Source organism: Ovis aries, chromosome 11 (genome assembly GCF_016772045.2).
Source record: "Ovis aries strain OAR_USU_Benz2616 breed Rambouillet chromosome 11, ARS-UI_Ramb_v3.0, whole genome shotgun sequence".
Taxonomy (NCBI): domain Eukaryota; kingdom Metazoa; phylum Chordata; class Mammalia; order Artiodactyla; family Bovidae; genus Ovis; species Ovis aries.
This window is the reverse complement of record NC_056064.1, coordinates 39,655,732-39,670,187: the sequence shown is the minus strand read 5'-3', so window position 1 is coordinate 39,670,187 and position 14,456 is coordinate 39,655,732. Positions and strand designations below refer to the sequence as shown.

The 14,456-nt window shown below is 38.7% G+C and overlaps 1 protein-coding gene across 26 annotated transcripts in view; it reads right to left on the bottom strand.

The window, feature by feature from the left end:
* CDK12 (cyclin dependent kinase 12) overlaps nucleotides 1-14,456 on the bottom strand; it is a 64,929-nt gene that overhangs the window by 16,856 nt on the left and 33,617 nt on the right. For 8 of the 26 annotated variants that reach the window (XR_009595588.1, XR_009595589.1, XR_001043574.5 and 5 more), the window contains exons 12-13: nucleotides 14,206-14,417; nucleotides 12,834-13,286 (exon numbers count right to left, since the gene is read on the bottom strand). Coding sequence is in view for 9 of the 26 variants with exons in the window: in XM_060395577.1 (XP_060251560.1) it covers nucleotides 12,834-13,286; nucleotides 14,206-14,417 (665 nt within the window). In the remaining 17 variants the exon portion in view is untranslated. Of the gene's footprint in view, nucleotides 1-5,036; nucleotides 13,287-14,205; nucleotides 14,418-14,456 lie in introns of those variants that run through there. The other 18 variants (XR_009595579.1, XR_009595580.1, XR_001043572.5 and 15 more) reach the window with 5 other exon arrangements.

Sequence of the window (14,456 nt, the reverse complement as noted above, 5' to 3'; positions counted from 1 at the left end):
ATCTCATCATGCTCTATTCTGTTACTGCTTACCAAATCAAATTCAAATTCCTCATTCAGGCCACCAAGATTGTTCCTTCATTTCCTAATATTTTTTCCTTTATTATCCTGACTACTCCATTCATAGCCCTCTGCACAAAACACAAAGAAACTTTCTATAAGTTTTCTCTCTCCAATCACCTTCCTCCCTCTGTTTCATGTCCTCTATCTTCACTACCTTCAAAGAATCTTTTCTGGTTAACTCTGCATTTTTCCCATTATTTCTTTGCTTTGCTTCCATCTGTACTAGGTTATTGTTTTATTTTATAACCTGCATCAGTGTGTTCACTTATAAACACCAATCTCTCCACTTCCCACTCAAGTTTAAGAGTCATCTCTCACTAGATCCAGAAGCTTCCAAAGATGAGACCCTCCCATAATCTTCCCCAGAAGTTGCCCTGTACTCAGGACGTGATCCAGCTAATGATATTATTGCTTCCCATAGAAGCAACCCTCATGGTATAACTCTTGGAATATCATATCAAACAACTACATCAAATACAAACTTATTTTTGTACAATGTCAACTCTCAGGCTGCCATATGCCATTATCAACATTGAACTTGGTACTGTCTTTCCAAAATTACAAATTGTTTCATGACTTCAAAGTGTGTTGCAAAACAAAACAAAAATATTGAAAAAAAAAAAGTACAGTAACCATAGAACTTTATCTTCTTAATGCATAGTATATATACTGCTTTCTTTGAAGCCCCCTTAGGATGAGAAGTCCCATTTTGTTCCCTAAGGTTAATCCTATATTCTCAGGTCATGACCTGATTTTCTAGAATGCAAATCAATCCCAGAGGCAACAGTAAGGTTGTTTCCTACCAGCCTTGCCTGTAGCTGGTCTCTGACCATCACATTTTTAGAAGGTCCCTTGGAATAGAGAAGTTATTCATGAGTCGTCTCAACTACTTAGGAAGTACTTCCTGAGAATAACTTCACTTCCAAATACTGACACCACTTCCTCTGGTTTAGCCCTGTGTGATTTTGTTGTTATGTCGCTAAGTTATGTTATGTCACTAAGTCGTATCTGACTCTTTGCAACTCCATGGACCACAGCATACCAGGCTCCCCTGTCCTGTGATTTGACAGGAAAAAGTGACCTGCTACCTCCTTTTATCTCCTACATATTGCTCAGAATAATAAGGATTTGCCTTTTATCCTTTCCATTCTTTAGCCTCAAGGTGCTTAATAGTCTAGATAATAAAAGCAAAGGTACTGTGATACCTAGTATATAGTAGGTTCCAGACAACGTTAGTCACCATTTTCTCCCTTCTTACTCCCAACACTTTCTCAACCTTTCTGGGTCTGTTTTTTCACTGCCTAACGATGCCACTAAACTAGACAAATTAATGCCCTTTTGTAGCTCTAGCATTCTCTGACTCAAATTCATATATTCTGGTTTGTTTGCTCTTCTATGCATCATCCTCGCTTGTATCTAAAATGAAGGGGAGAGGAATAATATTATAGTTTCCAGGTTGACCTAAAACATATACAACCACCTGCAGGGGAATGTTAGTACTCCAAGAATACAAATAATTTTTAGCTTGGTATATCCATATCATTTCCTCCTTAATCCTGGAATATTCTCTTGAACTACGTAGATAGCAGTGCTAAGCAAAAGGTCCTAGATATAAATTATTTGCTTAATATAATCTAGTTTCCCGAGTGAAACTGTCTGCATAGCATCCCCCAGTTTAAGGGTTTCAGGCCGATCCTCCAACCATAAAGGTAACACTACTGTAATCAAGGGGACGCTTTACTCTCTAATGGGGCCTCCTTGAAATAAACTGTGAATCTTTAATGCAATTATTCCCTTTCACTACCCCAACCACAATTTTACCTACCACTCTCATATCTTATCTCTTCTTTATAAGCAATTATACACTGTTTCTTTCTGCAGCCCCATTACCAGACTTCTCCAGTTCTCCCTTCTTTCCTTTATTTCCATTTCCTTCTCATATTGCTTCATTTTATATGAGAACTTTGGTCCCCTAACAGAAATTGTAAATACTAATTCAAGGCCAAACCTAGAAGCTCCTGAATTTATAAAAGGGATCAGACTCCTAAGTTTTCTCTAGCTCTCTGAATTCAGCCTCTTTTGTCCAGTGTCAAAAGCATTCAAAATTGCATTAGCCTCGGTGGAGAGGGTTATCCGTCCACAAGCTGATCCTAACCAAGGGTGTCCCTCATCAAACACAAGAAGAGGGATCCTTTCCTTAGACAATCCATCAGAAAGGCTCCTAAAAGACAAGACACTTAGCTGGGCTCTTCACTTTGCTCTGCTACACTGTAGCCTTTTAAAGGTCTCTCCATGCTGCTTCCCTCAGGGGTGATTTTGGACTTGGATAAAATGTCCTTCACTCTTTTGGAACTATCAACATGATCTTCAAGTTACAACCATACCAGAGCACAACATCCCCAAAACCAACTATTTTCAGGTCCGAAGGAACTTATGTCTAAATGAGTTTATTTCATGGTTATACCTTCTCATTCCAGAGAACTATTGTGTGGCTGAGGGCTGCATACGGCTTTATTAACAACTACCCACTTCAGTTCAGTTCAGCTCAGTCGCTAAGTCGTGTCCGACTCTTTGCGACCCCATGAGTCACAGCATGCCAGGCCTCCCTGTCCATCACCAACTCCCGGAGTTCACTCAGACTCACGTCCATCCAGTCAGTGATGCCATCCAGCCATCTCATCCTCTGTCGTCCCCTTCTCCTCCTACCCCCAATCTCTCCCAGCATCAGAGTCTTTTCCAATGAGTCAACTCTTTGCATGAAGTGGCCAAAATACCCACTTAGAGAGTATTACAGACTAACTGTACATCAATCTCTCTTTCAGCCTTGGACTACTAATTCTTGAGATAAGAGATATGAGAGCAATCCAGCGGTCAAGTGTTTTGGCAACCTAGTGGTTAATCATCAGGGCATCAAAGCAATCCTCATGTGCTCTCTCTTTCACCAAGCTTTACTTCCTAGAGACACCATCTGCAACTGAGCTACTAGCAAAAGCAAGTTTCAGTATATAAGGGAAGAGAATGAAGGTTGACCAGTTAAAGAATTTCTTGTACTCCACAACACAAAGTACTGCAATAATTATAAAGCTCCTTTCATAGCTCTTAGCAATAAGAAAGTTATTTTGCTTTTTCTTTCACCTTTCACCCCATTAAGTTTGTCTCCTGAATTGCTTCTCACTACCCTTCAAAACTACAAAGCAGCAGTAATTCTAAATTCCTTGCAGGATTAAGCAATCAATATCTCTGGCAGGACTAAAGCATGAGAATTGGGAAGTGAGTGGAGAAAAGAAAGATAGGAAATGCAGTGGATGGACAGGAGATGGAGAGCTAGCTGCACATGAGAGGTGTGGTAGAGTACCACAAGTGATTCCTTTAGGTGTCATACTTCCCCCACTGGCTTGGAGTAAACTCTCACTTGAGTTTATATAGGAACTATATAGGCTATATAGGAACACTAGAAATGCCACACCTGGACAGAAAAATTAAAGTGTCCAGGAATGCTCACCTTGCCTCTCAGGACAACCAGAAGACTTAGCAGTTCATTTCTCCTTTGGAATGTTTGACTATTTACTTGCTTGAGGAACTCCCCACATCCATTTCCCCTAGCCCTTCAGGATGACTAAGTTGTGAACAGAGAAGTAATTCAAAACCTTAAAAAAAAAAAGTGTCAAGCTACGGGGCAATCTTTAATAACAACGAAAATCCCAGTTCAGCAAAAACTGTTAACTTACTTGAGGCATTAACCTTACCATACAGTTAAGGATGCCTATCTTGGAAAAGATAGTGCCTAAGAAATTTAGGTACTGAACAGTATGGTTCCTACTTAGAAATAGCCTTGAGTGTGATGGAGAAAAAAAGTCCAGCTTAGATAGGGCCTCAGCTTTCGGCCAAGAATTGAAAATGGTCACTGCTACGAAGTAGAAATAATATTCTCTATTAGGTTGAAGTTCACACTCCTAGTCATGAACTTGCAGTATAAAAAGACTGAAAATGAATTCCTTTTCTCTGGAGACTAACAAGAAACACAAGACTCCAGGAACTGGAACAATCTTGAGCTCTCCATTCTCCTTGGGTAAAGATATGACAGCCCACAGGCAAGGGAACATCATACTTAAACTGTGGGGATTCAAAAATACACTGGCAATCCTCATCATCACCAGTTTTTGAATTATATTTCTTCCTAATTTTCTTGTTCTGCTGTACTCCTTAATCTTGTGATTGCTTATTCCACACACAACTTCCTGATACCTATGTCCCCTCTTCTTGTCTCCTGATAGTTTTTTTCCTGTCCTGTCTACTTATGTCCTAACTAGCAGGACTGCAGCAGACATTACAAGGGAAAGTTTAGTCTTCTGTATCTTAAACCATGACAGAGAAGGGAAAGCAATTTTCTCCTCAGTTGGAGACAGGAAAAGCTTTGGAAATGACAGGAATTTTACCCCTATCAACAATTTTGACTTACTTCCTGGATTGGCAATGTATCAGGAAATCTCAACAGAGCTGGGAACACTAATCCATCCCCATGCTGATCCTACTCATGGTAACAGAGGAACTGGTGTGGGGATGAGGGTCTCTGATTGAAGAGACTATTTTTTGGTCTAAACAGCCCCATACCAACTTCTTTTGATGATGGTTGAGCTCAAACCCACTTACCTCTCCTTTCAGAAGGAGTCAGGGTACATGAAGCTCAACTCTTTTGACAGCCTGGCACCATCATTACTTTTGTACAATGGTTTTCTACTTTAGAAAATCACATCTTATGGTTTCCCCCAATTCTTGTTTTCTAGTTCCCAGTATAATGTTTTGAAGCACCTCTTCAAACCCTAAGAACTTCTTCTTCTGGTAGTCTATGAGTCTACAGAGATTCTGAGACAAAGCACCCCTAGGATTAAGTGGAGGAAAAATGCCCTTTATACATATAATTAGATCTGCTCAAAGGGTACAAATTAAGAAGTAAATGCAATGGAGCAAAAGTGGTATAGTAACAGGAAATATTTAATTTTCCAATCTCCACTTTCCATTTTTATAAACTGAAAGAAAAAATTTAATATATTACAAAATATCTGTACATAAACAAAGTAAACCCAATGGGAGGCAAAACAGAGAGAGAAAGGAATACAGTGTCAGTAACCTAATCGGGAGAATGAGGTCGCAACTGACACTTTTCTGATGCAGCATTCTCTCTCAAAACCTGCTGGTAACCATTTTAGTACTGTAACTATATATGCATATTACACACACACACACACACACACACACACATACACACACACACACACAAGTGGTTTGGGTGATGTCTATGGCATAAGCTACAAGAAGTCCTACTTACAAGTTTGTGCTAACTGCCCTGCTTTTAAACTTATAGATTTGATGTTTTCTTCAAATTCTTATCATTCCAATGGACAGTTGAAGAAGAAACTAAAGAAACTGGGTCAAGCAAATTTGTTTTCAAAACCACAAAAATGATCATGGTCAAACCAGTTTTGCCTCTCACTTGTGAACAGAGTCAGATTTCTCATCTGTTCAAAATAATATGTTTCATGGACTTAATATCTCCCATGGTTCAATAATCAAAACCACTTCTGAATATAATTAATTTGGTTTGTAATTTTCTAATACCCAAGTAGAAATTCTGCCAAACCTTTACTTCCATCACATTTATAGATAACATAGCTGAAAAATTAACCAATACCTTTTCTTCCTCCACACAAGATATTCCAGGATATTTGAGTTTCTTTGTCCCTTTGCCTTTAGAAATAGTCAAAATTGCCAAATCTTTTCTTTTCAAAGGTTAGACTCCCAAATTGGGGGTGGGGGTTGAAATGGGATCATACATACACACAAACACACACCACACACATACACACTCACCCCATTACCTAATAGAAGGGATAGGGGAATGGAGACTTAAGTATATTATTTAGAATATTTGGCATAATTAAAAATAAGGGTTGGGGAGGGAAAAACATTATTGGTGACTGCTGATAACCAAAATACAATTAAAATACATAGAGATTTTATTCATATTCGATGGAAAACCAATTTTTCTCACTGGTACTTTTGAAAGGATCCAGGCTTAAGTTCTCTAGTCAAAAATGGGAGAGTTGGGCCCAATGTCTTTAATTCAAATATTCTAAAATACAAAGGCCCATGTCTGAGGACTAAGAAGTCAACAGACAAAAGGTTCAGATGAACTTTAATGCAATTTACCAACAGCATGTCAGTGAGCCTAGCAAATCTAACTGGACTCACCGGTAAGAAAAGCCATCAATGCCAAAATGGCTAAAGTTTCTCTTTTTAATCAATGATTGGCCCTGAGGGCAAGGCCAGACCAAAACCCAGAGGATAATAAAGAAATACACACACCAGATATCTGCCTATTTCAGTAACAGGGGAAAATAGTCTTCATGTAAGTATCAGAAGAGGATTCTTCTTTCTTTACATTTTTTTTTTTTATTAACGCATCTCTCTCTCACAAGTATTGTTTATTTTTTAATATATGAACTTGGCATTGAAACATAAAACTTTACTTGAGTTCTGTAAACTCTTCTCCAAGATGCTGAAACACATTTTGCCTTTTCTTTGTAAAGGGGGGCTAACCTACATTCCACAAGCATCTAGGTCTGTGCAGATAATTTCTATAAATGTGTATGTTTTAAAAACACATTATATGCTGGTACTCACACACAACTGGAAGCCAGAATGAGAAACCTCCCAGGTTATCCCACCCTGAAAGCCTTCCCCTCTTTCATTTTCTGATAATAAAGCAAAATTCTTGCCATGAAGTTATAATTTAACCCCTTTTACCAAAACCAAATCTCTCTAGAGGAAAATCTTTAAAAGAATTGACAGGATATTCATGCTGATATGTGTGTATGTCAATACTGTTCTTTCTTATGGGATACTCTTTTAAAATTACTTTTTTTAAAAAAGGTCTCAGGTAGTGATATATCTTCAGAAAAATATTCACCCTATACTAAGTTACATTTCCATGTATTTTCAGGATGTATTTTTTTTTCCTCTTTGACAATATTACAATGCTCTGTTTCAAAGGTTTTTTTTTTACATAAAAAAATATGTGTAAACAGTATGCTAACTGATGTTACTAACCCTCCAGGTATGGAGGGATCATCTCTAACCCTACCTCAGCAGCAATGTCCTAGGCTGTTCGCATCTACAAATCAACTTCACCATCAGAACATGGTTTAAAAAAAAAAATTTAGAATTGAAGATTTACAGAGAACAATATAGGAGTTTGAATTTCCTTTCCTTTATTTCAAAAAAAGTAAAGAATTATCCCAGGTTCTTGGGCATCTCAACAATTAATTTTTTTTCCAAACAAATGCCTCAAAAAGAGAGCGGTAGAGAGAAAGAGAAAGTCTATAAAGATGGGATAAAAAAGGTAAAGAGATGGGATAAAGTCTACCTACTTGCCCAAGAATGCCACTTTCTACAACCTGCTTCATGTGCAGGGAGGGGGGTGGGGGCATGTCTTTTCTCAAAGTGGAGCAAACTTTAAGAATAAGCAATTTATTTGGAAAAAAGGTATGTTCAAGATGCTCAATGGGTAAAAAAAAAAGAGTTCACTTGAAAGCAAAAATGTGAGATGGTGGAGAGGAAGGAAACATTTATTTAAACCAGCCAGTCACTCTGTTTCCCTTAAAGCAAAAGCCTAAGAGCAGCTCAAATTCTGTGAACACTATTCTCTTAAAAAATAAAAAAACAAAAAGGAAAGAAACCAAAAAACCTAAATTCAAAGGAAACCATTAAAAAAAAAAACTTTAAGAACCTCTCCTGAGCCATCTCAAAATTGAAACTGTTTCCTTCTTCTGCTCAAGAAGCACAGGAAATGAACTAATTAAACATTTACTTTTCAATTTAATAACCCTCTCCATATTCTCTACTTGTATTTACTAGGTAGAGTTGAAGTAAATATTCTGACTATATCCCATCCAGGAGGAACTGGTGCCAATATCACTATTTTATAAGTCGCTTGCTAGGAGCAAGTGAGCAAGGAATACAACAGATAGCTTTGCAATAGCCAAATGCAGATGATTACCTCGCTCTGGCAAATTATTTCATTAAAGGTTCAGAGGACTGGATGGAAGAATGGATAGGGTAGGGATCTTTCAGGACTCTGAAGTTTCTAGGTTAGTAAGGAACTCCTCTCCCTCTTCCCCCTCTTGGAGGGACTCTTGTAGGCCCCCGATACACTTTGCCATAAGCAGAAGACTGAGCTGAGGACCCCCAGTTAAGGCTTGCTCCTGAGCTGCTGGTCCCAGTGGTTCCTGGCCCCAGCTCCCCATAGTTTTGCAATTTGGTCTCTGCATGTACCACAGAGTTGCTGCTTCCCTCAGCCTTCAGGAATGGTTGCCCGACCACTGAGTGTAATGCTAAGGGGACCCTGGCAAAACGGAGGTCCTGGTCCCCTGGGAACTGCACTGACCCTGTGCCCTGGTAACTGCTGGACTCCCCAAGGTGGCTCACAGAGCCCGAGAAGGTCCTGTTCTTCACCAGGGTCTGGGCCAAAGATTCTGTCAAGGCTGGACCAGAGTTGCGTTCATCAGTGTCAGTGGCACTGAACCCTGTTTCAGGCCCGTCAGTGTTTCCGTAAGTCCTGTTAGGATGGGGTCGGGTGGAGTAATCCATTGATCTCAAGGCCTGGTGCTCATGTGGCAGGTGGCCAGGAGGCTCTGCTTCAGGCTGGGATAAAAGTTGCAGCAAGGCGGCTGTCACGGCTGGGTTCAACTCCTGGGGGGCGCTGGAAAGATCGCCTTCAACCAGAGGGGGTGGAGGTGGCGGCGGTGGAGGTCCGGGGGGCTCAGGGGGCCTCTTCTCTGGTGGAAGAATGTGAGGAGGACATGCTGTGGAAGGGTTACTTCTTTTAAACACCATCTTAAAAATCACATGTGATTATAAACACAAACACACACACACACACTGCCCAACATAAACAAATATCAATACAAGTAACCAAATATATATATAAAGCAAAAAACCTTGGGATCAGGAAATCGCAATTTATAAATAAAATCAAGCGATTAAAAGTAAAACAGTTGCATTTTGGATCTAACAGCTGGTGTTAAAATCATGTATTTCAAACGATTGTCCTGATTTTTGTCTGAGATCTCCTCCATTTCCTTCCTTAAGGAACTGTTCTAATATGTAGGCTGTTGGTAGCCTCCCCACCCCTTTTTGCTGTTGGATCAAAACATTAATGAAAATAAAGTAGAAAGAAGGAAGATGAGAGGAACAATACATATGCTGTGGTCACATATCTAGGACATAATATTGCTGTACAACAGGAAACTTTGTATGGACTTAGCTAACACATTTTACAGAATGTTTGATGATATCAGGTTAACACGTAAAATAAAGCTAGAAGAATATACAGGTGAGATGAAATTAGTAAAAACCTTTCATTACCATCATGTATACATATACACTTGCTTCTCCCAGTTTGAGCTCCTTCTCCCCATAATCACAGTCTGAGGAAAACCACCGTACTGTCATTCAGCTTCCTATGTACAGTAATTATAAAAAGTCACTACAGCAATGTCATGCAGAATGGGCTGTTGATAAACATTTGTTTATCTTGGAGACAGTGAGAAGAGTATTTAGAAATGTATTGAACTAATACTATACTCTGTCTTTCCAAAGGTCTTACTAGAATCATTCCCTAGACATTTTGTTACCCACAACTGGATTAATTTGCCTAACCATGGCAATCATTGTCTGATAATGAACTCCTGCCAAGGCAAGAGACTAGAAATGTAAAATGGTGTGAGTTTGAGGACACACAAAACCAAGTAGTCAGAAGCATGCCTTTAGAGTTGGGAGTTACCTTGCTGAAGAAAAAACTGTTTGGGGATATCTTTCAAATGACTGATTTTTCTGTTCCCTAATGAAGCATATTTTTAAATGTTCATATAATCAATTCTTTATTATGAGACAGTGATATAAAGTCATTACTCAGGCAAGCCAAAAGTAGTTTTTATAACAATTAGGTATTTTGGTAGCATATATACCACAATTCTATTTTGCAAAAACAATCAGTAAAGTAAGCATACCCTTAGTGGGCAGATGAAAGTATTCTGAAAATACTACAAAATTGTTGAGCAGTGGAGGATAAGGTCAGGTGCTATATGTAAATACAATTAGGGTGACCAAGAGTCCCAATTGCCTGAGACTGAACAAGGTTCCCAGGTTTAAAACTTTTGGTTTTAAAACCAGGACAGTACAAGGACAAGTTGATCATCCTATATACAGTACCCACTCAATTTTTTGTTAACAGACTGGCTGGCTGACTAGATGGTAGAGAAAGCTAAATTAAAGGATGAAAAATTAGCTATAGAAAACTCACAACTTGAAAAGTAGACATCCAAAAACAGGAGAGCTAACTGGACTACAAAAATCTATAGATTTCAGAGTTTTTCACTATCAACACTACACATCTCACTACATAAGAACATCACAGTACCAGTTATTTTAAAAACTATTTTTGGTCCATACATGAAGTGGAACACCAGTTTTTTTGGTTTTTTGTTTGTTTGTTTGTTTTAACTAAGGGCAAACAACTTTAAAAATGCCTAACTGCAAAAATGGACAAAGCTAAACTTATTTTCTTCCATCTATACTACATTTCATATTCAAACTTTGCCTTTCATACAAATAGTTTTAGTTGTATTTCAATAGAACTAATTCTTGAGCTCACATTCTTTCACATTTATGAGAGGATGAAAACTACTTCAAAATAGCAAAGGCAGACTGGTTGCAAAGAACTATTAAAGGCTAATAAAACATCTTAAGAGTTAAAAATAAAGATCACATTAAAAAAAACATAGTTATAAGATTTAAAGTGTTAACAATATTGCCAACCCTTAACAGTCTGTACCAGTGGTCAGAGGGATCAATGAAATATACAAATAACTGAAAATTTCACTTTAGTAATTAGATTCAACCATAACCATTTCTCAACAAGTACAGAATAGCTAAGTGAAGTGAAGTCGCTCAGTCGTGTCCGACTCTTTGTGACCCCATGGACTGTAGCCCACCAGGCTTCTCCGTCCATGGGATTTTCCAGGCAAGAATACTGGAGTGGGTTACCATTTCCTTCTCCACAGAATAGCTAAATAGTAGCCAAAGTGATAGATTTTTACTTTCTCTGGCTAACTCAGTCTGCCCTCTGGTGGAAGTGCTGATGAACAGCAAAACAGCCACATAAGAGGTAGCAGGAGCAAGATAGGCACAGGAGAGTCACCAACTGGATAATTCAGAAGTGACTGGAATAATTAGAGATGGCATTTTTACTCTCCTCTGAAAAGTAAATCCAGTAATTTCTGGCCATGAGCTAGGCCTAAACTTTAGTTCATTTTCACCATTTGGCTGATAGCTTGACTTAATTACTGGGCGAATTTCTTTCAATCACTATGCCATTTAACTTGAGTAACTTCTTTCAGTTATTGATCATAATTTTTTTTTTTGGTTGGTGAGGGGGTGGGTGGTGGTACAAGGGAGGAGAGTATGAGAGATGAGACAAACAGACCTGCTTTAATTCTAGATTTGCTTTCTCTGTTATTCCACATCCCAGAGTCTCTTAAAAACTATTGAAATTGTTATGACAAAATAGCAAAGTGAATTAAGAAACACATTCATTAAGAAAGTACAGGAATTCTAGTTCTGTCTCTGCCAATAATATGGTGACAGTAGTGGGACCATAGATAGGCTTATTTAAATTCCCTAGATTGCAGTTTCCTTATCCATAAAGTAAAGAGGGTAATTTATTTGTTATCTTTTTTTTTAAAACTTTACATACAATAACTTATTTGATCCTGTACCAGTGGAAATAAGGCATATACTCTGCACCAACCAATTTGAAACGTGAATGCAACACCCTAAAAATTGAAGGTTAGTGTACTCCAACAGCCCTTGTACATCTTCTCATTTCCCCAATTCATGGGGTCTTCATGGACAGCAAAAATTTCCAAGGAGTTGAAAGCACTTACAAATAAGTAAAGATTTTAGAAATAAAGACTGTGAATCAGAATTGACTAGAAAATTTAAACTTCTTTTCCCTCTAATAAATTGCATGCTGTGCTTATGTAAGATCAAGTTATACATATTTCCTTTTTTCGATTTAAAAAAAAAATAATAATGTTCAGTTTCTAATCTGGGGTCCATTCACTTATCCTTCAGGAACACAGATTTAAAGAAATCATTTTTATATGCTATTTTTTGGAAAGGAAATGTACGGTGTTAATTACCTGCTTAGAAATCTTCTCAAATCATTCTTTGGGAGATTAACAGTGATATTTTATTAGGGCTTTCTTGACTGTATGTTTCCAGGAACTCAGTACCTAGCATCCACTGTTCTAGAGTACAAGTGGCTATTTGTACAATCTGATAATGATTTGCTTGGAAGGCAGATTTTCAAGTGCTAGTACTAGTTGACCACCACACACACAGTGGTTCAAGATGCATCACTAGCTATGGCTGTGGTTTTCTTGTGTGAGAACACAGGGACTTTACTTACCTACTTCCTAGGAAATGGAAAAATGGAAAAACAATCAGTATACAAAAGGTGCTTTAAGAAGCTTTGAGACTTAAATAAAAGAAGTTGGGCAAGAAATACATCACTTGGTGCTATGTTCTTCTGTAGACTAAGTTACAGAAAAACTGAAACTGAGGCCACTGATGTGAAAAAGAAAACATTAGAGACTTTTAAGAGGATCAACAGCACCTGAGCTCAATGAGATTCATGACCGGTCTGTTTACCTGCTGCCTCCTCCTGTGGCATTGTGGGAGTTCTTCGGGGCCCCTGTGGCCCACTGTTCTTGTCACTGTTGCTTTCCTCCAGGTTGCCTGCTGGCTCCTGGGTTTTCATCAGTTGACTCAAAAGAACTGCCAACATATTCTGCATGTCAGCTGGTGTGCTTGAAGCTTCAGGGGTTGTCTGTTCTGCTGAAGGTTGGACCGCTGGGGCAGGGGCTATCTCCTTCAAAGATTCCTCTGGGGCTGTGGGCTCTGAGTCCTGCTGTTGGGAAGTGGCAGCCGTTAGGGCACTGATGGATTGGTTCAGGGCCTCCAGCTGCTGTTGCATCTCTGGGTTGGAGTGGATGTTAAGCAGCTGCGCCATTTGAGGGATGCTCAGGTCCGTTTGGCTCTGCAGCAGGTTCAGTAACACTGCCAATTCACTTTGATTCAACTGCTGTGTGATATCACCGAGGCCTGTGGAGAGACAGTGGAACCAATATAAGAGGATGAGGCAAGGCAAGGCAAGGACCTTTGCCGTCTTCAACTGACAAGAGCAACTTACAATATCCAATGAATGAAGTTTCATTTTGAATATCTCATTTTTCATGCCTCCAATTGTGAAACATTTGTTACTCTTTATATTTTCACTTAAAAATACAGGGACTAATTAAAATATCTCTGTATTGTGAGTAAAAGTGACTTTATCTATATTCTTCAAGGTCAGTGATTTTCAGCCCTTACTGTACATCAGGAGAGATTTAAAATTCAGAAGCCTTAGGTCCTATCCCTAGAAATCTGGCAATTGTTCGGAGGTGTTTATGTTTAAAGCTTTTTAGATGATTATAATGTGTAGCCAGTGTTGAAAGCCACTGTTTTAAATAGATAATGAAGGAAAAGTGAGCCAAGGAAGGAAGCTGTAATTCAGAAAAAACAGTTGTACCACAGGAGAGCTACTTTGTTGCTTATAAAAATTCATTATTACACAGTTTTGGATATATTTAGATCAAATAACAGTCCACAGAACTAACTGCATTTAGCGACTATGATTTAACATGATTAAATTCTAAGGTCTTATCAAATCTAACACAGACAGGGCTCTAATTATATGTTAGTGAGCCATGGGTAAACTAATCTTTAAATTCAGCTTACCTAATTTCACTAATTTATGCCACACACTGAATTGAGATATTAGTTTTCAGGATAGGGAAATAATCTATTTTAAGTTTTCTAGACCACACGTATAAAACTGGGCTTATCTCCTTTTCCCCTTACATAATGAGGATACCAAACTCTCTACTAATTTTTCAGTGGCTAAAAATTAAAACACACACACAGACACAAATCCTTACACTTGACCTTCAAAATCTGCCAAGTGCTTAATAAAAGCACTGACCTATTGCATCCCCAGCCCCAGGTTCCACCTTGCCAGGAGCAGGCTGAGGTGGTGCTGGGCTGCTGTTCTTTACAGGCTCAGCACTTGTCCCTGAGATAGTTTCTTTTCGAGAGGCTTTGGGTGGAGGTGGCTCTTCTACCAAAACACCACTTTGTCGCTGCCGTCGCCGTTTCTTACTCCATAATTCATGGCAATCCTGCCAGTGGGGGAGGCTGGAAAAAGACAAAAGGGGAAATGTGTGTGGGAATGTG